General features: G+C 54.6%; 2 protein-coding genes across 3 annotated transcripts in view; one reads left to right on the top strand and one right to left on the bottom strand.

The window, feature by feature from the left end:
- Window positions 1-7142: 7142 nt before the first annotated feature.
- Window positions 7143-10444, top strand: LRRC73 (leucine rich repeat containing 73). The gene is made up of 6 exons (XM_008153262.3): window positions 7143-7934; window positions 8497-8657; window positions 8999-9121; window positions 9509-9609; window positions 9741-9963; window positions 10113-10444. The coding sequence occupies exons 1-6, from the start codon at window positions 7663-7665 to the stop codon at window positions 10181-10183; spliced, it is 951 nt and encodes a 316-aa protein (XP_008151484.2). The 5' UTR covers window positions 7143-7662; the 3' UTR covers window positions 10184-10444.
- A 427-nt stretch (window positions 10445-10871) lies between these two features.
- Window positions 10872-25214, bottom strand: part of TJAP1 (tight junction associated protein 1) — a 37070-nt gene continuing 22727 nt past the window's right edge. The window contains exons 3-12 of one of the 2 annotated variants that reach the window (XM_054722085.1): window positions 24847-24976; window positions 18222-18319; window positions 17370-17545; window positions 15884-15912; window positions 15010-15171; window positions 14735-14801; window positions 14471-14500; window positions 13624-13731; window positions 13436-13519; window positions 10872-12685 (exon numbers count right to left, since the gene is read on the bottom strand). In XM_054722085.1, coding sequence (XP_054578060.1) covers window positions 11588-12685; window positions 13436-13519; window positions 13624-13731; window positions 14471-14500; window positions 14735-14801; window positions 15010-15171; window positions 15884-15912; window positions 17370-17468 — 1677 coding nt within the window. In that variant the 5' untranslated portion in view covers window positions 17469-17545; window positions 18222-18319; window positions 24847-24976 and the 3' untranslated portion in view covers window positions 10872-11587. The remainder of the gene's footprint in view (window positions 12686-13435; window positions 13520-13623; window positions 13732-14470; window positions 14501-14734; window positions 14802-15009; window positions 15172-15883; window positions 15913-17369; window positions 17546-18221; window positions 18320-24846; window positions 24977-25214) is intronic. The other variant, XM_054722086.1, reaches the window with a different exon arrangement.

Genomic DNA, 25214 nt, shown 5'->3' with positions numbered 1-25214 from the left:
ACCTGGGGACGGAGCGGCACCAGCACCCGGCATCCACCTGAGGCTCACCTGCCTCTACCTGAGGCTCACCTGCCTCTACCTGAGGCTCACCTGCCTCTACCTGAGGCTCACCTGCCTCTACCTGAGGCTCACCTGCCTCTACCTGAGGCTCACCTGCCTCTACCTGAGGCTCACCTGCCTCAGAAACACTTGGAGGTTTCCCTGTGCCCGGTAGCTCAGGCCGCCTCTTCCCCGCCAGGCCCCTGAGGCTGCCACTGCGAAGCTGCCATCTGATATCACTGAGAGTTCCTTCTATATTTCTAAAATCCTACAAATTAATGCTTAAATCTTGATGGCATCTCTCCTTCCACACTGACTGCATTCTTTCTTAGCTGGTATCCTGATGTGAACCCTCATCCTAATATGTAAATCTGAACCTCTGCCCCTGGGCCTGCCCAGCAGTCAACAATACATTCTTCTCAATCACCTTCAGGTATCTCAGACCTTCCTGGACACCCAGGGGCAGATCCAGCCCTGGCTCCCAGTCCCACCCTCTACAACAGTGATGGCGAACCTATGACACGCATGTCAACACTGACACGCGTAGCCATTTCTGATGACACGTGGCCGCTGAGGCAGCCGCATGCCGAGGAGGAAACATTTGCTGCTCCTGAGGATGAAACATTTGGGAAATAATGTTTTTTCCTCAAAGTGACACACTACCCGAGTTATGCTCAGTTTTTTGGCGAAGGTGGAAGTGTGACACACCGAGCTCAAAAGGTTGCCCGTCACTGCTCTACACCGAGGGTCTTGGCTTCTCGTCTATACACAGAGGGTGACAAAGTAGTCTGGAGTGAGGATAACCACTTTTTTAAAAAATATATATTTTATTGATTTTCCACAGAGAGGAAGGGAGAGGGATAGAGAGCCAGAAACATCAATGAGAGAGACATCGATTCAGCTGCCTCCTGCACACCCCCTACTGGGGATGTGCCCTGCAACCAAGGTACATGCCCTTGACCGGAATCGAACCTGGGACCTTTCAGTCTGCAGGCCGACGCTCTATCCACTGAGCCAAACCGGTTAGGGCAGGATAACCACCTTTAATAGAAGTTGCACATCTTCAGTCCCAAGTTCTCCCCTCATTCAGCAGATGTGGCCAATCTCCCCCACCCCTCGTCTGCCCCACCCTATTGGAAATATAAAAATACTACCTCTCCATTTCTTCCTCAGAACAACCTGGAAATAATAGCATCTGTTATGGACTGAATGCTGTGTCCCCCTAAAATTCTTATGTTAAAGCCCTAACCCCCAATGTGACTGTATTTGAAGATGAGGCATTGGAGAAGGTGACAAAGGTTAAGTGAGGTCAGTAGAACTTGTGCCCTTATGAGAGGAAGAGGCACCAGCACTCAGCCATGTGAAGACACGGGGAGAAGGTGGCCACCGACAAGCCAGAAAGAGTCCTCACCAGGAGCTGACCATGCGGGACCTTATTCCAGACTTCTAGCCTCTAGAACTGTGAGAAAACAGATCTCTGTTGTTTAAGCCACCCAGCCTGTGGTATTTTGTTAAAGTACTCAACCTGATTAATACTGAATCCTAAACCTATAGAGTGTTTACATAATATCTCTAATTTTGGTAATGAGGAAATTAAGGCCCTGAGAAGGCATTTTAAAAGCAAAGCTAGCCCTATCTGGTTTGGCTCAGTGGATAGAGCGTCGGCCTGTGGATTGAAGAGTCCCAGGGTGGATTCTGGTCAAGGGCACATGCCTGGGTTGCGGACTCAATCCCCAGTAGGGGGCATGCAGGAGGCAGCCAATCAATGGTCCACTCTCATCATTGATGTTTCTCTCTCTCTACCTCTCCCTTCTTCTATGAAATCAATATATATATATATATATATATTTTTATATATTTATTTTTTTTTTTTAAAGCAAAGCTAAAGTCTCAGCAGAACTGTGAAGAAGGGGGCTTCCTGGCTATAAATCTGGAAGTCCCCTGGGTAAAAAAGCTCTAAAAGGTAGAGTTTGTTCAAGAGGCCTGGGGCCTGCTGAGGTGACACAGCCTTCTCTCAGACCCCTAAACACTGCCCAGACAGGACAGCTGAGGTTAAATAGGAGTCATGGGACATCAAGGTCGCAGAGTGCTGCAGCCAGACACAGTGGTGGTCTGCACAGCCTGGTGGTTGCCAGAGGAAGGGGGTCGGGGAGTAGGAGAAATGGATGGATTGTTTTTAGTTTAAATAAATTGAATAAAATTAACTAAATAACTTTTTAAATTAAAAATAAAAAGAGGCACAGTGAGGCATACCGTGGGGGTGGGTCTCTCAGCTTGTCAGGGACCCTCGCCGGGGACTGGCGCCGCAGGAGGGGAGAGGCCCACACAGCCAGGACATAGCATTGACCCACACTTGTGAGGCTTGTCGGCGACCTAAGGCTGGGGCAGGTCTTGAGCTGGCTAACAGGCCATCTGTAGGAGCAGCTGAGCCCTAAGGATTGCACCTGCTGAGTTATGCTCCTCCAGGAGGGAAAGATGTCTGAGTGTTCCCTTTCCAACCCCCCTTGCCTTTGTGCTCTGATAGCCTACGTCAGCTTTTTAGAAACCGGCAATTTACGTACAGACCTGTGTCGTCCTCTACAGCATGAAACACAGTCGCGTAAGGGAGGCTGAATCTAGGTGATCCATGGCAGACCAGAACCCGAGCCAATGGGGTCCTTTCTAGAACAAGGCGGGCGGTACATCATACATATATGCATAGATGGAAAAGGAATTTCTATTGTCCAAACACCCACACTACCAGCAGGTGAGATTGACAGCAGGACTTCAGGAAAGATGACTGGACGCCCTTTTGTAAAGAGCATGCTTGTCTCCTCTAAGGGAAGGACACGGACTCACCACCCTCCGGCTGCCTGAGATCCCTTTTATTCCTTCCACCTGCTCTCTCCCGCCTCCACTTCCTCAACGCCCTCTCCCCATTAAACCACTGCGGTCAAGGTCACGCCCCTATCATTTACTGGAAATCCTTGAGCAGTCAAAGATGACCTTTTCATTGCCAGATGCAAATTTTTTTAAAATATATTTTATTGATTTTCCACAGAGAGGAAGGGAGAGGGATAGAGAGCTAGAAACATCGATGAGAGAGAAACATCAATCAGCTGCCTCCTGCACACCCCCTACTGGGGATGTGCCAGCAACCAAGGTACATGCCCTTGACCGGAATCGAACCTGGGACCCTTTAGTCCGCAGGCCGATGCTCTATCCACTGAGCCAAACCGGTTTCGGCCAGATGCAATTTTTTAATTTAACTTTTTGAGGTGACATTGGTTAACAAAATTCAACAACCATTTATGATAAAAACTCTCAACAAAATGGGTATAAAAGGAATGTACTTCAACATGATAAAAGGCATATTATACTCAATGGTGAAAAGCTGAAAGCTTTTCCTCTAATATCAGGAACAAGACAAGGATGCCCCCTCTAACTACTATTATTAAATATGATTATTGGCATCCTAACCACAGCAACCAGACAAGAAAATGAAATAAAAGACATCCAGATCGGAAAGGAATAAGTAAAACTGTCACTATTTGCAAATGGCATGATACAATTATAGAAAACCCTAAAGAACCCACCAAAAAATTAATGGAATTAATAAATGAATTCTGTAAAGTAGTAGGATACAAAATTAATATACAGAAATCCATCATGTTTCTATACACTAATAACAAATGAGTGGAAAGAGAGATTAAGAAAGCAATCCCAGCCCTGGCCAGTGTGGCTCAGTGGATAGAGCAAACCATCATGGAAATGCAAATCAAAACCACACTGAAAGCCCAACTGGTGTGGCTCAATGGTTGAGTGTTGACCTATGAACCAGGAGGTCACAGTTCGATTCCCGGTCAGGGCACATGCCCAGGTTGTGGGCTCAATCCCCAGTGTGGGGAGTGCAGGAGGCAGCTGATCAATGATTCTCTCTCATTATTGATGTTTCTATCTCTCTCTTCCTCTACCTTCCTCTCTGAAATCAAAAATATATTTAAGAGAAACACAATCAGATACCACCTCACACTGGATTCAAAAGAAGAAAAAACATCATAAGACACAGACAATAGTATGGTGATTGCCAGAGGGAAAGAGGAGGAAGGAAGGCAGAAGAGGATAAAGTGGGATAAATGGAGATGAAAAGAGATTTGACTTTGGGTGAACACTCAACACAATACACAGATGATGTGTTACAGAATTGCACACCTGAAACCTATATGACTTTATGAACTAATGTCACCCCAATAAATTCAATAAAAAATTTTAAAAATCAACAAATAAATGTGTTGGCAAAGATGTGGAGTAAAGGGAACCCTCACGTACTGTGGGTTGGACTGCAAATTAGTGCAGCTACTATGGAAAACAGTATGGAGATTCCTCAAAAAACTAAAAATAGAACTAGCCTATGACCCAGCAATTCCACTTCTGGGTATTTATCTGAAGAAAATAAAAACATTAATTTGAAAAGATATATGCACCCCTATGTTCACTTCAGTATTATTTACCACAACAATATATGGAAGCCACCTAGATGTTCATCAGCAGATGAATGTGTCAAGAAATACGGTGTATATATACAATGGCATACTGTTCAACAAAAGGGGCGATGGCCTGCCGCTGACCCTGGCCATAGTTCCTGGGGATGGAGGAGGAGGTCAAGTCCACTCAGCTCTCAGGGCTGTGCTAGCTCTCCACATGCGATCCTGAGTCCAAGTAAGTTAGAGGAGCGCTCTGTCTTACTGCAGCATCCGCAGCCCTCTTTCCCACATTTTCTGTTCTCTGTGTCACGTGTCCTCATACGCTGAACACACACGTGCACACCCACATATGTGCACACACTCACACAAGCAAACACACATATCACTGTACACACTTACACAAACACATCCACACCCGCCTGGGAAAATGGCAGAGACAGACATCAGAGCACAGAGCTGAGAAGGCGGAAGCAGAGGGTTGGGTAGAGAGTTGGAAGCAACCTGCCGAGGCAGCTCACGCTGGGATCTGGGTCACTGGAGGTCTGAATCCCAGCTCCCTCACTGGCCAGCTTGATACTGCTGGGTTAGGAACTTAACCGGAGGCCTAGTTTCTTTTTTTCTAAAATGAGGGTAACACCACCACCAAAAAAATCAGGATTTTTTTGTTTATTTGAGAAACAAATGAAATATGTACTAAAGTTCTTTATAAATTGCAATGCTGTGAAGAGTCATATGGAAACAAAGATAAGTGAAAATGTTACCCCTATGTTCACCTAGCAAATACCCACTTATTTTGAACCAAGGGTAAAAAGCTAATTGAAGCTCCACGACTAAAAATCACAACTCCATCGAAAGGCAGTGCTGCCAGTCACCTGTGCACATCACCTGGTGGGGCCTGAGGGCTACACAGGCTGGGAACCCTGGGCTGACTGGTAACCACTGTTCCACCTGCACAATAACAGGGTCATAGGACTAACACATTATCTTTATTTACAATCTTGACATTTTGTTCATCGTGGATTTTTTGCATTTATTTTTAAAATATTTTTTATTGATTTTAGAGAGGAAGGGAGAGGGAGAGATAGAAATATCAATGATGAGAGAGAGAATCATGGATCAGCTGCCTCCTGCACGCCCCTCCTACTGGGGATCGAGCCCACAACCCAGGCAAGTGCCCTTGACCAGAATCGAACCTGGGACCCTTCAGTCCACAGGCCAACGCCCTATCCACTGAGCCAAACCGGCTAGGGCTGCATTAATTTTTAAATACGGCATTAATTTTTAAATACGGCATTAAAATATTACTCCTCTTGATTACTGAGTGTTTAGGTGCTCCTTAAATTCTGCAGGGGAGGTGAGGTCTCCCTTGCTTCCCAGCTCCAGCCCCCGAGAGCTGGAAATGAATGCCACTCATTATTGCCGTGTTTGGTTCCGGTGGATCATCTGTGTGTTCTCAGCCACGCCACTTTATCTCCTCTCCCCATTTGGCCAATCTATGCAGTAAAGCTATTGCAAAGGGTATAAAAGAAGCCAGAAAGTCGGTCTTTGGTGTCAAGGACCTTTCAGTCAGGCAAGGCGAACTGATGCAGCCTGAGGACAGTTTGAGCTGCTGAGTCACACAAGACAACGTGGCCCACACTGTTGTTATAAACTGTGGGAATTCAGAATGGGAGGGCTTTTAAGAGCCACGCCCCTCTCCAATGGCTTCAACCATGGGAACCCTAAGTGAAAAAAAAAATGTGGATTAGCACAAAACTGGTTTGGCTCAGTGGATAGAGCGTAGGCCTGCGGACTGAGGGGTCCCAGGTTCGATTCCGGTCAAGGGCATGTACCTTGGTTGTGGGCACATTCCCAGTAGGGGATGTGCAGGAGGCAGCTGATTGATGTTTCTAGCTCTCTATCTCTCTCCCTTCCTCTCTGTAAAAAATCAATAAAATCTTTAAAAAAAAAAAATGTGGATTAGCACAAAAAAGGAGAGACATTTTCAACAGAACATTGCATGAGCTGAAATGGTCCACTTCTCTCTCTCTCTCTCTCCTCTCTCTCTCTTTCCTCTCTCTCTGGTCACACACATCCCTCTACGGTTGCTCCTAAAAACTCATAGCAGCTGGCAATTGCTTTTGACCATTTTGGCCATTTTAGCACTAAACCTTAAAATGCGTCTCAATGATATATATTTTTGGCCACAATGCGAACAATATGAGCTCAGGGTCTGACCCTTAGGAATGGGAACGACGGCAGAATAGGCAAAAGCAGCCGTTTATAGTCTCAAACATCATCTCCATGTCACGTGCCTCCATTCCCTCCCCAGCCCTGCCGGTCGCAGGCCTCCGCCCTGACACCTACTTCCTCCCGGTAGCCGGGCCCGCACCCAGGGGGCGTCCTAGGCCGAAGGAAAGAGCGTCCCCGCGGCTCGGAACCGCCCGGTGCGCCGTAACCTCGTGGGCCCGCGGGCTTGGGCCGGGCGAGGGCGGGGCGAGGGGCGGGGCGAGCGGCGGTGACGCGAACGTTGCCATGGGAACTCGCCGCCCGCTTCGGCTTCGGAGCCGAGGCTCGAGCTGCAGCCCGCCGCCCGCTGCCCGCCGCCCGCTGCCGGTCGCCCGTCGCCCGTCGCCCGCTGCCCGCCGCCCGCTGCCGGTCGCCCGTCGCCCGTCGCCCGCTGCCCGCCGCCCGCTTCGGGCTCTCCCTGCGGCCGCGGTACGGGGAGCCGGGCTGGAGGAAGGGAGGGAGTGGATGCGGACTCCGAGCGGTGACCGGTCCCGCGCGTCCTAAGCCGAGGCCCCTTAGCGGCCGCCGCAACCGCCAGACACGCGGACAAGCGCGCAGCAGCGCCCGGCCGGCAGCCGATCGCGCGTCCCGGCCCACCGCCCAGACACGGACGGCGCGGTCCGCCCCGGCGGGCGACTTCGGCGGCTCCGCCACCCCGACCGGCTCCGCCCCGGGCCCCGGCGTTCCTCCTCGCCGCCGCCGCCGCCCCCGCCTCCACAGCCTCCACAGCCTCTGCCGCCGCCGCCTGCGCCCCGACCGCCGCCGCTGCGCCCGCTCCGGCCGCGACCCCAGCCCGGGCCCCGACCTGAGCCCCGACCGCGCCCGCGGCCCTGCCAGCCTCGCCCGCGGCCTGGGCCCCGGCCCCGGCACTGGAGGTCCAGCCGTGGGTACGATGCTGCCCAGCTCCATCCAGATCTCAGGGGAGCCGTTGTCGGGCGCCGAGGTGCGGGACATCTGCCGCGGCCTGCGCGACAACGCCGTGCGCCTGCTCTCCCTGCGCGGCTGCCGCCTCTGCGACCGCGACTTCGGCCGCATCTGCCGGGCCCTCGCCGGGGCCACGTCCCTGGCGCAGCTCAACCTTAACCTGGGCGTCGTGTCCAGCCCCAGCCGCATCAAGCAGCTCGCCGAGGCGCTGCGGACCAACCGCTCCATCCAGTCCCTCTTGTGAGTGTGCTGTCTCCGAAGGGGGTCCCTCCTCGCACTCCCCGCCACCTCTCCCTCCGCACACCGTCCCGCGCCTCTTCCCACCAGCTCCCTCTTCCCGCTCACACGCCTCCCTCCCCCTCTGCCCACGCCTCCGCAACACCCTCCCAGCACATCCCTCCCCCGGAATCAGCACCCGCAGCCTCGCCCCAAAGGAGATGGGATACCCACCCCTTCCTGGTGGGGCACGTGCACCGCTCACCTGGTCACCCGCATTGACCTCTGGGGGCAGCTCCTCAGTTCCCAAAAGGGAACACTGCCCCGGGACTAGAGCCCTGCCCGACCTTCTCCCACCGAGGAACCCTAATCCACCCCCACCCCCTTCTCTGCCCTCTGTCCTGGGCCCCAGCCCTAGAAAGGAGACCTACCTGTGTTCCTTTAGAGGCTAGAATTTTCTTCCTCCCTTCCCAAAGCCTCGCCGCGGTGCTGCGCCTGAGTGCCCTCCTCTCCTCCAGGGCTCGCCTCTGTCCCCACAGATAGGGCCGACGCCTGCGTAACCTCTGCTCTCTGGTCTCACCCCCAGCCTGCATGGGAGCCCCCTGACAGATGCGGGGCTGGCCTTGCTGAACCCAGCCCTGGCCCTCCATCCTGCCCTTGTGGCTCTGGACCTGGGGGACTGCATGTTGGGTGATGAAGCCATCAACCTCATCTGTGGCCTCCTCCCCCCAGACGGGGCCAAGTCTGGTGAGCAGGGCCCTGCTAAGGGCATGGGCTGGTGTGGCCTTGAAAAGCTAAATGCAGAGGGCAGGGGCCCTGGCCCAGAGCGGAGGGCTCTGACAATGTGGGTGAGAATGTATTTTAAATAGTTTCAGGAAGGAGGAGGATTAGGGGTTGAACAGGATGGAGAATCTGAAATCCAATTCTGGTGGGCAGGGAGGGCAGGGTCTCTAATGGCACTGGAGTTCTGTAGTGGGGGTGGGGCGACTCCCAGCCCCTAGGGACACCCCAGAGATCTAGGGCAGGGTAGGAGCTTAAAGAGGGCCTGACATTTTCCCATCCTGGCTTCTCCTTGCATTGTTGCCCAGGTCTGAAGGAGTTAACGCTGAGTGCCAACCCTGGCATCACTCCTAAGGGCTGGAGCCGCCTTGCCATTGCTGTGGCCCACAGCTCCCAGGTCCGCGTCCTCAATTTGGACTACAACCCCCTGGGTGAGGCTCAAGAAAACTTCCTTAGATTCTCACCACCCCACCCCCCTTCCAAGAACCTGGGACCATCGGTTGCCATGGTGACCCCCACACCGGGGAAGGGAAAGTGGAGGGGGGTCTGGGAGGTAATAGAGGCGCCACCTGTGTGGAGGACCAGATAGATGACCAACAGGTAGATCAAATCATCCATCATCACTTCCGGCTTGCTTCATGCATTCACTCACCAATCACAATGCTCTGCTCCTGGCTACCTACCAATTGTCAGCATTTCCTGGTCTGGGGGTGGGATCTAAGGTTGTTAGGGCAATGGGGAAGCTGTCTGGGAGGAAGAGTTAGCAGGCCTGTGCATGAATGGAGAGGAGTATCTGTGTGTGCTTGCTGTCTCCCAAGGTGACCATGTGGCAGGGATGCTGGCTGTGGCTGTGGCCTCCAGTCGCACCTTAGAGGTCCTGGACTTGGAGAGCACAGGGCTCACCAACCAGTCCGCTCAGGTGAGACATCTTCATGTTTGGGGAAGGCCCGGGGGGGGGGGGGGGAGTTAGCCAGGGTGTCTGTGGACATAATGGAGGGATGGCAGGCTGGAGTCAAGGAAGCCACCTTAACTGAGCTTATTCTTTTCCAGACCCTGCTGGACATGGTAGAGAATTACCCCACAGCTTTGCGGAGCCTGGTGTTGGCTGAGAACAGCATTAGCCCAGAGCTGCAGCAGCAGATCTGTGACCTCCTTTCTGAGGGAGAAGAGGAGGAGGAGGTGGCAGGAGGGCCTGGTCACACCCAGGAAGGAGAGAGGGGGCGGGAGTCTGCCGCCCACCCCAGGGGAAGCAGTTCCTGGATGTGCCCCAGTGGTAAGAGCCTTGTGGGTTGATGAGAGCCAGGTCGGAAGAGGCTTGGGACCCGGGAGGATGGGTGTGGGAAACCTAGGTCACTTTCTTCCTATTTATAGTCCCAATGCAGGAACAAATGGTGGTCTGAACACCCCTCTTGCCTTCCACAGATCCCAGCTCTCAGATGGTGCTAATGACATCAGGACTAGGGGACAGTCTGTTGGCTGAGACCGAGATGTGACTCTCCACTTGGGCTTCCACACATGATTACATTTGCCTCTGTCCCCAGCACCGTGCCCCAGATACCAGGGTCAGGCCCTGGGGCTTGGGAGGGAGGGGGTTGCCTGGGGCTCTGGCAGCTCGTGGCAGTGTGATGGGAGGCTCTGGAAACTGTGAAGAGCAACAGCCTTGGAGGCACTCGAACGCAAGGCAATGGCTCTGGACTTGTTGGCAGCTCTGGCTGCAGCCCGCTGGCTCGGAAGAGATTTTATGAACTCTACAACCTGGCGTGTGGCTGTGGTCACTGGGGGCTGGCAGTAGGGGAGGAAATGGCATTACCATTAGGCACCTCTAGGGGGCAGTGCCACCCCACAGCCAAAGCATCCCCTGGTCCCAAAAGTCTCAAAACCAGTCTGACTCAGGCCTTGCACTACAAGGTGACACCAGGTGCAATTCTGAGGTGACACCTTACGCAGGCCCTAAACAATGTAGCTAAGGTAAAGAGCTTACCTCCAGAGCGGGGCTGGAGTCTACCTAAAGGGGACACACAGGGGCCCCATCCTCTCCCACTGCCTGATGCTCTGTGCCCAGGGAAGGCCCAGGTAGAGTGGGGCAAGGGAGAATCACCAGCAAAGAGCAGGACATCACAGGGACTGGGCATAATCAAGAATGGAGAGCAGAATGGTCAGTAACAGACAAAATTAGTCCATAACAGTAAAATAGTTTCATTTAATTTTAAAATAGTCATCAATGTGAAAATTTCCCAAAGCTGGGAGTAACAGTCTAGAGCCAAGAGTGGGAGGGGAGCCAGCCTCATCTAGAGCCCAGCTGGAGGCCCGAGGCCCACCCTCCACCCCTTCCAGAGGGAACAGCTGAGCAGAGCCCTGAGTCAGCCCTCTCCCACCCCGGAGGGCGTGCTGTGCCAGGCCCCTTAAAGGCGATGGCTTGTGCAAGGGATTTTGGGAGGGAGGCAAACAGGTAAAAAATAAAAAGGTTAATAGAAAATAGGAATTAGAGGTTAATAATCCCAATAACACCCCCTCATCAAAAAACAAAACCACACACACCTCATGGCTATGAAAGGAAGGAGGATGAACACTGATGTGATAAGCCCCTCAGCTCCCAGAACAGCCCGATTTGGGCTGGCCTGATTTGAAGAAAGATGTTGAGCCCTGGCTGCATGTTACCTTTGGAGAATAAATATTTCAAGAAGGGGAAAACCATGAGGCAGGCTGGTGCCAGGCAGTCAGTGCAGCTGAAAGGCCTGGTGTGGCCACCACCTGGCCCTCCCCGTACAAGGAGCAGAGCTGTGCAGGCCTAGAGGGACTAACGTTCAAGGGCTTGGCTGGGTAGGGGACAGTGAGCTGCAAGGATCAGGTCTCCTTGCAGTCCCAGTGCAGCAGTGGCAGGAAGGCAAGCAGGGGCCTTAATTGAGCAGATTGCCCTGCTCCTGGGCCTGGGTCAGGCTGTCCTTGCGGTGTAGGTGGTGTACCCCCATCCTCTTGGGGCTGCGCTGGGGGCGGCTGGAGCCGGGGAGTGCCCAGGTCCTGCCCTCAGTGTGGGAGGTGCCAGGCCCTGTGTCTGTGCCGGTATCACGGGGCAGCAGGCTCTGTTGTTCTTCCTCGGGGCTGATGGGCAGATTCAGTTCCTCCTCCTCTTCCTCCCTGGCAAGGCCAGAGTCAGGTTCTGTTGGCAGCAAAAGCCCACTCTCACCAGGTGGGGAGGAAGGTGCCTGAACCTCCTCCTCTCTGTCAGCGGGGCTCAGCGCAAACTGGCGCTGCAGCTCAGGGAGCACATCATGTCCGTAAGCTGTGCACTGGGCCACTGTGGCCGGTGGAGTGCGGTCAACAAATGCCCGCTGCCAGCTGGCCAGCAGGTCGTCCTCAGAGCTGGCAGAGCTGGCTGGGGCACTGAGTATCGGGGGGGCTGGGCTGGGTTGGTGGTGGGGTGAGGCCTGGGCTGATGCATGGCTGCTGGGCACTGGGCTAGGACGGCCCCGCTCACTCCCCTCCTCCACCAGGCTCAGGGAAATGGCCTGGCGGGTAGCATACGTGCAGTTGGGCAGGGGGCTATTGTGGGGGATTCGCACCTTATCCTCAGAGAACTCTATTACCTTTCGGCCAGGATACAGAGGGTATGGTGGAGATGGGGTGGGGTAGGGGCTTAGTTTCTCAAAGGCCGGCAGAGGCACCTCCTCATCTGGGGAGCCCCCAGCAGTGCTCAGAGAGTGGCACTCCCCATTGGGTTGAGGGGTGGGGCTGTCAGGGCCTGGGGGACTGGCTAGGTCACCTGGGGCACCCCCACTCATGTCTACATGAACAAAGACATCCTCAGCCAAGGGGCGCCCAGCACTGCCTGACTGGGCCGAATTGAGCAATAGAGACTCTGGCTTCTCCAACACGCGGGCAATGACCGAGGTGGGTACCACAGCCCCTGGTGCCAGGCTGGGGGCAGGGTCCGGGCTGGCAGCCTCTTGACCACTGTGCAGATGTTTCCGAACCATGTCCTGTAGCTCACAGGGCAGCTGTGGTAAAGGAGCAGAAGGGAAGAGAGACATGAATGATCCCAACCTAAGACAGGTTGACTCATGGCAAAACATGGCTACCACATGCAAGTACCACTGCGTGCTTGGCACTTTGCCGTCTCTTGTGCATGCAGCATGCCCAGGTATAACCCCATTTCACACACACACTGAGGCTCGGTAGGGCTAAAATAACTTGAAGCTTTTGATTAACACCAGCAGAATCTGAACCCAGAACTGGTGCCAAGGCCCACGTGCTCTCGGACTTCTGTCTCCCCCATCTTAGCAGTAGCTTCTGCCCAAACCAGACGTAAGTTTGAGGCTCTGTACTGACCGGCAGCCTTGGGAATGTGCCACCACTTCTGTAGGCCCCATCAACCTTGGGCCTGAGGATCTTGGGTCTGGAGTTTGCCCTTTGGGGTCAGGGGATCAGTTGGGCCTAATACTCTCTAAATATTCTTATGGCTGCTAGCTCTGGCCACCCCTCCTTCCTGCATGGGATCCTGAAACTGAGTCCCTCTCTCCCTGTCTCTGTTCCAAAAATACCCTCAGCCCTAGTGATGGGCAGTTACAGCATACAGGATACCAAACAGTGACAGGGTTGACTGGCTTGAGAGGAGACATGGAGGCCCAGGGAAGGCAAAGCAGTAAGGGGTAGTGAAAGGCAAGGGGATGGAGAGAGAGGTAGAAACTGGAGTTAGAAGAGTCTTAAGAAGGCTGGACTGGCATTGTTGGGGCAGGCATTGTACTCACATCAGCGAACTTGTGGTTACGGAAGTGGGATTTGTTGCACTTAAGGAGCTGCACAGCCAGGTTGCAGTCCAGCCGGTACCGCTCCTGCAGATACAAATGTGGTTCAGAGTCCAGCCCTGTCCCAGGAAGCAGGGCTGGGCCAGGACAAAGCCGGCCACAGGCAAGGAAGGCCCCGGAAGTGCACATACGTTGAGCTCCTCCAGCTTGTTGATGGTGTTCTTGGCCTCCAGCAGCTTGTTGGTCAGCTCCACAATCTCCCAGTCCAGTGTCTTCCTATCCATCTCGGCCTTCTTGATCTGAAGCACAAGACTTGTGGTGAACCCAGCCCACGCCCCAGCCAGCCCTTCCTCCCCCTTCCCTCCTCCCAGCCTGAGACACAGGAAGCCACAAGTGCTAGGGCAGCCAAGGCAGATGGAATAGAGACAGACAATGGACAGACAGAAGGAGACCAGACACTCTGCTGTTCTCCGGGCTGACTGTGGGGCAGGGGCTTTCTGGAATGACCTGGGCCCAGCAGTATAAGAGGCTGCCCATCCCTTGAGGGAACTCTACACACCAGGCAAGGGGCTGTACCTGAGAGGTGAAAACTGTGCAAACCCAGGCACTGAAGCCTATGTATGTGGGTGTTTCCAGGATCAGGCTAGGAGGAGGGAGGAGGGAGGAGGCTGGGTGGCAGCGGGGGGAGCCTGTGAGATTATCTAGATGAGCTGGAAGGGAGCTGCAGGCTCCAAAGCAGCCTTCTGATCTTCAGGTCATGGCTGCATCGACAGCCCCCTCCCCCGAAAGGCTTGGGCTTGCTGCCAGTGCAGCCGAGAGGCTGTGAGAGTTCAGTAGTGACACCCATCAGTACCTCTGCCTAGGCCAAGAGCAGGCTCCCAGCTGTCCCCTAGGAAGGAGGCACTGACTACTGAACAGGCCTCACATAAGGAAGAGAATAGGATTGGGCACAGGGAAATGACCAGGGCCCCAGCAATCCCAGATCTCTGCTGAGGAGGAGGCCAGGGCAAGGGAGAAAACACACAACTCAGACGCAACTGCAAAAATCCAGCTGTGGCTAAGAGAGGCCTGAGAGGAGAGTGCAGCAGCAACGGTGGCAGCATGAGGGGAGACGAGGAGAGAAGAGAAACAGTGTGAGCATTAAGACAGTCCTGACTTGCAGAGCACACTGCGGTCCCCTCCCCACCACTGCCCCCGCCTCCCTCCCAAGCCCCAGGGCAGAAAGGCATTCCCTTGGCAAGTCCTGGCCCCCGCTATGCTGTGAGCACAGTGCCGGCCAGACTGGCCTCTTGGACAGGTTACCAGCGTGTGCAGCTTGTCCTCCAGCTCCTGGTTGGTCCTCTGGGAAGCTGTGTAGCTGTTCTGCAGCCTGTAGAGGAATACAAGGCAGACCCCTGGGTCAGGTCCTGTTCTTCAGGCCCTGTCCAGCCTCTCCTTCATGAGGGATCATGGGCAAGTCATTGTCCTTCCCCAACTTCAGTTTTTTCACCAGAATCAGATGGCCTCTGAGGCCTCTTCCAGCTAATCCCCAATGATGGGGAGATGTGTGCATGTGTCCTAGCCCCTTGTTCCCATACCTGCGGAACTTGTCCTTAAATTTGTCCAGCTCCTCGCGGCTCTGGCCCAGCTCCAGCTCCAGGCAGTCCTGCCCAATTTCCAGCTCGCGCTCCAGGTCCTCGGTGCGCCTGGTGGCCAAGGCCAGGCGCCTGCGAAGCTCTTCATTTTCCTGCTGCAACAGCCTGGCAGGGGAGGAGTCAAGGGCAAAGGGGCATCAGAGATAGAAGGGCCATCCCTGGAGCCCCAGGCTGGTCAGGGAGGAAGTAGGGATGGCATGAAGACAGGCAACTAGGGGCAGGGCACTCTTGAAACTCAGCCCCTCTGGCCCAGAGAACACAGCCTGGCTTGGAGAGTGGGGGAGGCAGAGGGGATAGTAGATGGTAGTCCCCTACCCTCCCCCTCACTGGAGAAGAATGAGAAGACAGAATTGGGTGGGGGGTTCTAAGTCTGTCTCTGGTTCCTCCAAGCCAGCGAGGAACCAAGCCCCAGCTCCCGTTTCCCCATTGCACTATCAGCCTGCTCCATTATTAATCTCCTGGAAATCCAGCCCAGCACTGCTCCCCTCTCCAGAGGCCTCACACGGCTGACAGAAAGGGCTCCAGGGAGGCAGCTGGCACAGAAGGGCCAGGAGCTGGGGAAGAGCTTGCTGGCAAGAGCAGGCCCTCAGAGCCATCCCCTCCTTCATTCCAGGTTCTCTTGCAGCCCATGGAACAAACCTGTTTTTCCAAAGGAATATCCACATCAAGCCTCCTCCCAGAGTCCCTAAAACACCCCACCCCAACCCAACATTTACCTCTACCTAATCCAAGGAAAAGCCCAACTATACCAATAGCCTTGCCTGGAGCTAAGAGGGACAGAGTTGAGGCAGGGCAGGCTCAGGCAGCGGATACTCACTTCATCCTCTCTGCGTCAGTCAGGGACTCCTGGGCACAAAAGAACAGAAGCTTGAGGCTCAGCTCGAGGCCACTGGCCTCCTGCGTGGCCCACCCTCCAAAAAGCCCTGGGAAGGGCCACTTCTGAAGCCCAAGGACTCTCACAGCAGAAGTGGGCTGCAGTGAGTGTCCTGTAGAGATGGAGGCAATCCAGCAACGCCCAGACAAGCCTAGACCACTCTCTTCCCATGCCAACTGGAAGATTCAAGAACCCCTTCCAACCCTCACCAGCTCCAATCCCTCTCTTAGGCCTAGAGCCAGTTGCAAATAAGTCCTGGTACCCCTGCCACCTCTCCCAGGGATAAAGAGAGCCTCTCAGCTGTTCACTGGGATCCTGAGCCCTGCAGGCATGGCGGAGACCTTCCAGAGAAGTGAAGAAACCAGGCTGAGATATAGTAGGGTCCCGAGCTCTGACCATCAGGCAGAACCAGGCCCTCACAGAGGCTTGGGAGGAACAAGTGCAGGAGCGAAGGAGAACCGCTGGGCTAATCCTGACTGAGAGGAGTGAAGTGTCTCTTCTTGCTTTTAACCTCCTACCCCATCCTCCCGAAGTCCCTATGTTGGTCACAGCCCAAGAGTCAGGGCTCAGCCAGCACAAAGCTGAACAGGCACGTGCTATGGAAAGAGGGACATGTCACTCCAAATTAAACTGACTGCTTCAAACGCCGGTCAGGGTCAGGAAAATGCGGTGGGTGGCCCAGACCATGAATTTTGGAGCCACTAACACCTGGAGTCGATCCGTTTCTACCACATGCTGGTTATATTAACCTTACTGAGCCAGGGCACCTCGCACAATACCTGGCCTGTTTATTCACTGTTCTCTGAGCTGAAATGGGCCAGTCACGGCATCTCTGCCCTGACTCTGACCAAGGTGGTCATGGTACCCTGATGCTCAGCACGTGCTGACACTCTCAAATTCTGTAAGTGCACTCCATGCATTGCCACAGGGAGGAAACCAGGTAGCAAGGAGAATAAACCACCACAACACTCGTTTCCTCCTGTTAGTGAGCTTACTGAGGGAGGATAACCGATGTATTTAACAAACGTTAGCCAGAGTGAAGCTGGAGGAAGGGCCTGACTTCCGGGGACAGTGAGGAACAGCTGGTCTGGTGGAAGTAGCTGGAGCATCGCCTCCTCACAGCCCCCCGAGGGGCTGCAGGTTGACGGCTCTCCTCCACCAGTGGAGAACGAGTCCCAGCCTCCAGCAGGTTAGGGCCCTCAGTCTGGTGGGCTGCCTCTCATAGAGAGAGCAATACTGTCATTTCTGCAGAGCTACCAAGACTCTGGGGCTTCCTGACATGTGGACATGTGCACTGCCCCCACCAGCAATGCCCTACTCTCACCCCAACTCAGGGGGCCAGAGTCCCCTCAGGCGGGAGAAGTCAGCCAGCCAGCCAGCTTCAGAGGCCCACCTCCGCCAGGCAGTGTAGGGTCCCGGTTTTGCTGACCTGCTGCTCAAGCTGGGACCCAGGAACTTCCAGCCGCAGCTCCCGATGCTCTGGTGGTGCCTTGCGGTAGGGTTTCTTAGCAGGGGCCGCGCTGGTCATTCTGGGAGGTGAGGGCTCCTCAGCCTGATGAGGAGAAGCAAGGAAGGAGGAGCCCCAGAAATGAGGGCAAGTGGCCTCTGGAGTGAGGAAGAGGATGGTAAGGGGGACATATGTAGGAGCCACCAGGCAGGCCCACAGACTTGGGCATGGCTGGGGTCACTAGAAGGGCTGGATGCTGGGGTGTCAGTGCGCCCAAGGAGTCAGGAGAGTGCTGAAGGGGGCACGGGTCCGATGGGAACAGAGGGGTGAGAAAGGCAAGACCTGGGGCCTGGGCACCAGAAAGAATGCACTTGCCCGGGGAGTGGGCGGAGCGTGTGAAGGCTGCCCACCGCTGTCCTGTGTGGGCTCAGGCCTCGAAGGGAAAACTGCTCTCTGTACATACCAGCGCGCCCTACTCTACAATGGGGCAAGAACAGCACCGGTTTCACAGGGTTATTGTGAAGATTAGGTAAAGCACTGAGAACAGTACCTGGCACTTAGGAAATGGTTAATAAACGTTACCTTAAAAAATGTTTAACTTTAAAAAAATTAAAAAATAACTAACTGGAAAGTAAGGTTTTGAGGCTATTCTCCCAACCCAGGCTCCTCAGTGGGGTCTCTGAGCTTGACAGAGTCCTGAAGACCAAGCCCCACTAGCCTCGTCCGTCTCCTATCACCAGCCCCCGGGCAAGAGGCGCGACCTGCCTGCGCCCTCACCTGCCAGCCTCCCCCGAAGAGAGCCACGTGGGGGGTGCAGGCCTCACAAGGACATACCGTCTGTTTGTCAGCAGCTTGCTCTGTTCCGCTGTCCGGGAGTTAGCCCTCGGCTCTCCGCATCCCACGGCCCCTCCACTTCCTCTTGCCAAAAGCTCCTGAAACCGGAGAAGGGAAGAAAGTGGAAACCAGGTGTCAGCCGCCCGTCTGTCAGTGCCACGGGCCTCCCTGCCCAGGCTGGGACCTGGAAGGCACCCAGGAGAGTCAGGCAGGAAAGCCACGGGACAAAGGGTCTGAGGGGGAAGCGGTGGGGGAGGGGAAGGGCTAGAAGCACGGGCTCCTGCCTGCTCTATGAATACTGTCACGCGTGTCTGTGTATGTGTTCATGGTCTCGGCTTACCCACATGCCCAATTCTGAAATAGGTCTGGTCCTGTCCTGTCCCTCTCCTACCCCACATCTGTCCTGTTCATCTCTCGGCATCTGCAAACAACTAAGAGGTTTGGAGAACATGGGCTGCACCAGAGAACACCAGGGAAAAGCCTACTAGAGATGTAAGAAGATGCTGGAAAGAAAGCTCCTAACAGTCTCCAGAAAGAACCCCAAGACTACCTTTGTGTACAGTATGGTAAACAGACTTTGTGAGGAGGAGGGGTAGGTACAGGAGAGGAAATCTAAAAAAGGCAGCAGATTAGAGCAATGATGGTTCTCAAACAGGGTGACTTTGGTCCCCCCTCACCCCCTTCTCAGATATCTGACAAATGTCTGAAGATATTTCTGGTTATCACAACAGGAGTGGGTGCCATTGGCATGTAGTGGGTAGAGGCCAGGGCTGCTGCTAAACATTCCGTGATGCACAGGACACCCCCACGAGAAAGAACGATCAACACACAACGTTGACAGTGCCAAGGTTGAGAAACCCTGGTGTAGAAACCCAAGTCTGGGGAGCTGAGATGCTGGGGTTCCAGGCTCAGTGATGCTGACACACTGTGTGGCCCTTCCTCGCTGGGTAAGCCTTTCTCATATGCCCCAGGTGGCTGGACTGAGTCACCTTGTGGGCCCCTCCAAGTTCTTGGGGTTCTGAGCTCTGCCCCCACCTGTAATAAACTAGGCTGCAGCAGGGGGCAGCAGCCACCACAGGGACCAGCGGAGGCAGTAACCTTAGGCGGCCTTCTGGGCATAAACAATCTTCCCGCTGCCTTCCACCTAAACAGAGCTGGGGGCTGAGGGAAGCCTTGCGGGCTAGAGCGTGTGTTCCTGCTGTTAGGACATGCCCTGGCCATGACTCTTGTCACATTCCAACAGGGCCTGAGGCAGGAAGAAGGTGAGGGTGTAGGGAGGGCGGGGAAGCAGGAGTGGCCTCCCTCCTCTGTCTGAACAGCTTGGTCTCTGGCCTGGGGTTCTCGGGGAGCTGGGGTGTGACAGCAGGCACGAGCCGCCAACCTCCTCCCCTTTGATGGTGAAGCAGAACGTGTCCCCACAGGGCACAAGCAGCATGCTGTGTGGAGCTGACTCCCTGCACAGGAATCCGGGCGGGCCTGAAAGGACAGTACATTCCTGGGGTGTGGGAGCAAACAAGTCACCCCCACAGGTTCCCCAGGGCTACCCCTCCAGAGGGCCCCAGGGTGAGAGTTCCTATGGCCTGGGGGAGAGGCCCAGGAAGCCCAAACCAGCCTGGGTACCTGGGTTCTGATACCCAGGGGGTGTAAGTGGAGGTGTGCATTTGAGCTGGAAAGGGGGGTAGAGCCAGAAACACAGGAGTAAGTGTTACATGCAGCCAAAGAGATTCTCCAAAACCCAGGGGAGGCTCCTGTGCTGGCCTCTGCCTTCTCTCCTTTTCTATGGAGAATCCAGGCCCCTGCTCCCATCTGATCCCCAGTCAGCTGGGTCGCCCCTTTCCCTGCAGGTCCCTTTACGCACCCTCCTCTATTCTCAGCTGCTGCTTTTCTTCCCTATCCTATTCCTGTCCTCTAGGCACCAGGACATGTGTATGGGCAGGGAGGACACTGACTGCTCAGGTATCTGGTAATTCTACCTGTAAGGAAAGCAGCCTCACTCTGCATTCCGCAGCCCTCCCTCTAGTTGCCACACATCCCACAGCTCATCCTGCCTCATCCTGACCTCAGGTCCCCACGCCCCAGCCCCTCAGCACATATTCCCAGAGCTTCCACAGCCAGATAGTCTGGCTTGCTGAGGGGCAGACAGAGTGGATGTGGGTGGCAGTGACATGAGGAGTAAATGCAGGCACGGACTCCCTGGGACGGATGGTGGGGAGATGGGCTGGTTCTCTCCCAGCCAGAGCCTACTCTTTTCATGCATGTCAGTCACAGAGAGGGGCCACTCCCAATGGGGAAAGCAGAAGGCAATGCCCACCAGGGAGCCTGCAGTATCCTCACGCAAGTCCACGAGGGAGAGTCTGTGCCACTCCCTGCCCCCCTCGCTCCAACTCCTGAGATCTGCTAAGTGCCCCAGATACAGCGTCTGGGGGCCCACGATGCCGGCCCTGAACGGGAACACAGTGGGCCTGGCAGCCCGCTGTCCTTGACTAGAGGCGCTGCAGGGAAGGACAGACCCAGGGGGAGAACGAAGCCAGGTGGTGTGGAGGACGGAACAAGCAGCAGCTGGACACCAGGCCCCCACGCTGGGAGAAGATGAAAGACAAGCTGAAAGGCAGCAGAGCAGACCCTCCAGAAAGCCCAGCTACCAGGGACAGCCTCCATGGCCACATCTCCACCCAGAGGTTCCCAGCTGGCCTTGTCGTGCTTCAACCCTGCACGGAGAAAAGGACTCAGGGAAAACAGCTGGACGTCCAGAATGGGCCATGGGCCACGATGAGCGAGCAAGCAGCCTCTGGGCCTCCTGGTGCCCAGCTCTGGAAAATGGTCCTTGGAAGGTCTAGAAATGGACCGGGGGAGAATATTACCCCAAAACTACTTGAGCTTCAAGGAACTGGGGCAGATGACTAAGGATGTGCAGCTACCAGATCACGTGCTTGGTTTGTACAAGTACAGCTGTGCTCTGGGAGAAAGGCTGAGGCCTATGAGAAAACCTCTGGCTGACCCAGTTTGTTCTGAGGCTCCGTGGGCTGGACCTGTGGGCACTGTTGAGGGAGAAACCCAGAGCAGCAATAAACCCTCCTCCCCATCTCAGGGAGGTGAGGTGAGAAGACAAAGCAGCTCTCCTCACCCTTCACCACCCCACCAACCTGCCTCCTCCTCCCTCTTCTGCGTAGTATTCATTCTTCACTTACTCAAAATCAGCTTGGAGGAGAGATTCAACCCCATATCTGCTGGGGTGGTGGGGGGGGTGGTGGTGATAGCTTCCTAATTGCCATGTTGCAATCTGCCAGTCAGTGCAGGCCGCCTGTTGCCACCTGCCCTGTATTAAATACCTTCTCCCTGATTACAGCCCATGGGGCATGATTAGCTGCCTCCGGAGAACAAAGTCTGCTTTCATTGGAAACGGTACTCTCACGCACAGTGAACCCGCACTGTGAACCTGAACAGCTGAGCAGAGAGTGTAGACAGAGACAGATATAAGGAGAAATGTGTGCCAGAAGTTGGCTGAGCAGTATCCTTTAATCAAAGCACAAAAAATTCGCCAAGCTTCACTCTTTAACCAGGAGATGGGACTCATACCTGCTCCTTTTTTGTGGATGTGAAGTATGTGTATGTGACCATGGACTTTCACTGTGATCAGAGATCACCACTGCTGAAGATGGAGTTGTTTTCTGGAGAAAATCCTTCAGAATCCTGATTCTCTCCAAACCACTATCCTTACTCCTACTCCCACTGAACACCCACAGGAGGCAACAGAGAAAGGTGCAAGTTCAAGAGCCAAGGACACCCTCTCGCTTCCTTCTGCCACCTTTCTAAGAGCTTCCCCAAGGCCCAGGGCAAAGTCAAAGGTGCAGAAGAAGGAAGGTCCAAGCACCCCCTGAGGGCTCAGAGGCCACCCCCCAACACGGCCCAGTGAGGGAAACGGAAGTAAATCCAACATGGGTGTGGCTCTTTGGCTTTTCAAACTTCTGCCTTCCCTCACCAGATGTCTCCCCCAGTTCCAAGTTCTGCTCTACAACTTCACTGCCCAGTTCAGCTGCCCCCACCTCCACCCCCCCATCGTCCATGCTCTCTTCAGGAAATTATGGCCCCAACATATACCTGGGCTCAGACTATTTCGGAACCTGATGATACGCCTCTCTGCTCACAGCTGGCAGTGAATCAAGCAAGTGGGGCACCTTGAGGGGTCAATGAACCCAACTTCTCAATTATGAAGGGCCCCACATCACCACCAAAATCATTCAAGCTCTTCTTCATAATTCACCCAAGAAAAGTCTAACGTCAGTCAGCAATCACTACTGCTTTTAAAATGAAAGGAAAACCAGGCCTTCTTTAGCATACTCCAGCCGTGTTGTCTTCTGCCTGAATTCCCTTGGAATCCAGCAAGATATAAATAATAGAAATAAGTACAGGCTCTTCCAAAAGCCCCTAATCAACTGCTAAAACATGAATGAACGATGGCACAGGAACTAGTGCCTCCTCTGTGAGAACTGTCCTCAGCTCACAGCTAATCGTGTCCTCAGCTGTACGTAGTCTCTGAACTCTGCCAGCCTGGAGAAAGCTGCACCACAAGCTCCTGGAATCCAGGCTCTGCCTCCAAACGAGAACCAAGAAACACAAACGACCACCCTGCAAGGGCCAGCCCTGTAACCAGGTGACTGGGGGGGCTCCCCCAGCATTAATATGGCCCCTCTCCACCTGGACTGTCAGAACAGAACAGTCCTCCAGCACAGTGAGCGGATCCAAAAGCTGTTGGGGCTCAGCTTTCCCCACACCGACCCCAGGTGCCCCTCCCACTTGCAACCCACCCCCCGTTTCCGGCATGCAGCTGTTCCTGAGATACATGAGCAAAGCCCTCAGCAATCCTGGGCGCGTGGCGGGCAAGCCGCCAGCAGCTCATGGAGTGGGGCCTGGGCAGGCTCTGTTCTGGGCTGATGACTAGGCTGAAGATGCCAGTCTGTGCCCAGACTGGCTCCGCTGCCCCTCTGACAGCCATGCTGCCACCCCTCTGGGCAAGTGCAATCCCACCCTCTTGGGACAGCTGCCTGGGGCCCTGACCTGGCCTCATGCCCGCTCTAAGAGGAACAGACTGACAGGTTTTTAAAAGCCAAAATGGGTGGGTGTTATTCTGTCACAGAGTAATCCTGACGACTCAAAACTAGAGCTGGTGACCTTCAGTGCTCACCTGGCTCCCCACCTGAGCAAATACCTCAAAGTCTATCACCCGACCTCATTCAAGCAAACACTAGACAGGAACAAAGGGGCTAAAGACTACTGATGAGGATCCAAGCAAACCAAACCTCCCTCCTCATAAAGAGAGGGCCAAAATATCCCCAAGATCATAAGCAGCACTTGACAGTAGTCCCCATGCCCTCTCCTAAGATGGAAGAATCAAGTGAGGGTTGGCCCTGAACTAAGCCTCCCCTCCAGTTTCCTTTGGCTTTTCTGGTCAGAGCCAAGCCACAAACCCCTCCAGCTTGCTAACTCAGGGTCCCTAAACGTCTGCGTAGCATCTACCAGCTCTCACAGTTACACCCCCGCCACCCCACGCTGGTAGACATCCCGTTGCCTTCTCCCTCCTAGCCCAAGAGTACAGAACCACTGTGCGGGCCTACAGGTCTCAAGTTTCCCTATCCAGCCTGCCCGATACTGCACGGCCTCCAGAGGCAGGAGACATAGTCTGTCAAAAGAGTTACCTGTGCACAACTCCAGGGAGCTCCAAGCAGTCGGCCTTCCTATTATCTCGGGAACCCCCTTCTCCTTTCCAAACCTAAAGGGCCGTTCACCAGCCTCCCAATCTCAGGCCAGGGCCTCACCTAGGCCCACTGTGGAATCCAACGCAAGTCCTGCTCCCTTGGGCTAAGGCGCCCTTCCCAGCTCTTCTCGGCTAAAGTCCACCTGAAGTTCCAGCTGTGGAAGGCAGTGGGGGAGGGTGGCCAAACTCCACTCACTCCACCTCCCAGAATGACAGTCACCAATGGGAGCTACATCTCAGATGGGTACCTGGTTCTGGGCTCCAGCTTTCAGTTTAAGTAGCTTCACTCTTCTGCCCAGGGAATTTCTCACAACCAGGCCAAGGTTTTCTTCAACCTCCACAACTCCAAGGAGAACCTTGCAGCTAATCTTAAATTATTATTACCCTGGAGTGAGAATAATGGGGATATCATTCAATCCTCCTCTTGAAAAACGAAGGAAACGGTTCAGTCTAAAAGAAAATCTCCACCTGTCTCTGAGGCAGGAAAATGAAACAGCATGCTAACCGAGGGACACGCTCCCACTCCACGGTGCTAAAGGAATATTAAACAGAAACTCTACCCAATTCTGTTTTCAGAAAGATCTGGGCAGCATGGTACAGACTGAGAGGAGGCCAAGTCCAGCAGCAAGCTGGCAGATGGGCAGGTGGTTGTGCCTAGGAAACCCTCCTCCCTGGCCATGAAGGAGACACATCCTACCCAGAGCCAGGAGACTGGAAAGATGGAGGGAACCCAGTTATAGGGACTAAAGAACAGAGGAGATGGCATGAGGTAACCTAGGGGGAAGAGGTGGCCAGGCTGCGGGGAGGGAGAGAGGTCAGAGGCGCTGCTGGTGGTATTCCCAGAGCAGGTTAGCTGGCCCAGGTCAGACTCACAGGGTTAGTGTCTTCTCCCCAGCCAGCCAGCTCTCCTGGTTAGCACGGTTAGTGACAGACTCATGGCAGACACCCTCCAGGCACTCCATATAAACAGACAGCTTGATTTGTGAGCAGCCCAGCTCCGGAGCTGCAAAGAGAGAACAGAAGGAATGCCAAGCTGCACATGCCCAGGGTACACACTGCACTCTCCTGACAGGCAAGGCTCCTCTGGACTTAGCATCAGACCCTCAGGAGCTTTCTCCCACCCAGAAATCATGCCAGGCAGAGGTACAGCATTCCCCTGCCACCTCGTGAGTCCAGCTCACTAACCCTGTGTAACAAGGCTCTCTGGTTGGTCAACAGAGAGGTCAGCTGTCGTGGAAAGG

This window comes from Eptesicus fuscus, chromosome 10, assembly GCF_027574615.1.
Source record: "Eptesicus fuscus isolate TK198812 chromosome 10, DD_ASM_mEF_20220401, whole genome shotgun sequence".
Classification (NCBI taxonomy): Eukaryota; Metazoa; Chordata; class Mammalia; order Chiroptera; family Vespertilionidae; genus Eptesicus; species Eptesicus fuscus.
This window is presented reverse-complemented; position numbering and strand designations above follow the sequence as displayed.

Bases quoted from the DNA above. Each gene is read 5' to 3' on its own strand.
- LRRC73 (XM_008153262.3), top strand. From the start codon at position 7,663: ATGCTGCCCAGCTCCATCCAGATCTCAGGGGAGCCGTTGTCGGGCGCC. The intron at 9,610-9,740 runs GTGAGACATCTT...ATTCTTTTCCAG, and splicing joins TCACCAACCAGTCCGCTCAG to ACCCTGCTGGACATGGTAGA. The intron at 9,964-10,112 runs GTAAGAGCCTTG...TGCCTTCCACAG, and splicing joins TTCCTGGATGTGCCCCAGTG to ATCCCAGCTCTCAGATGGTG.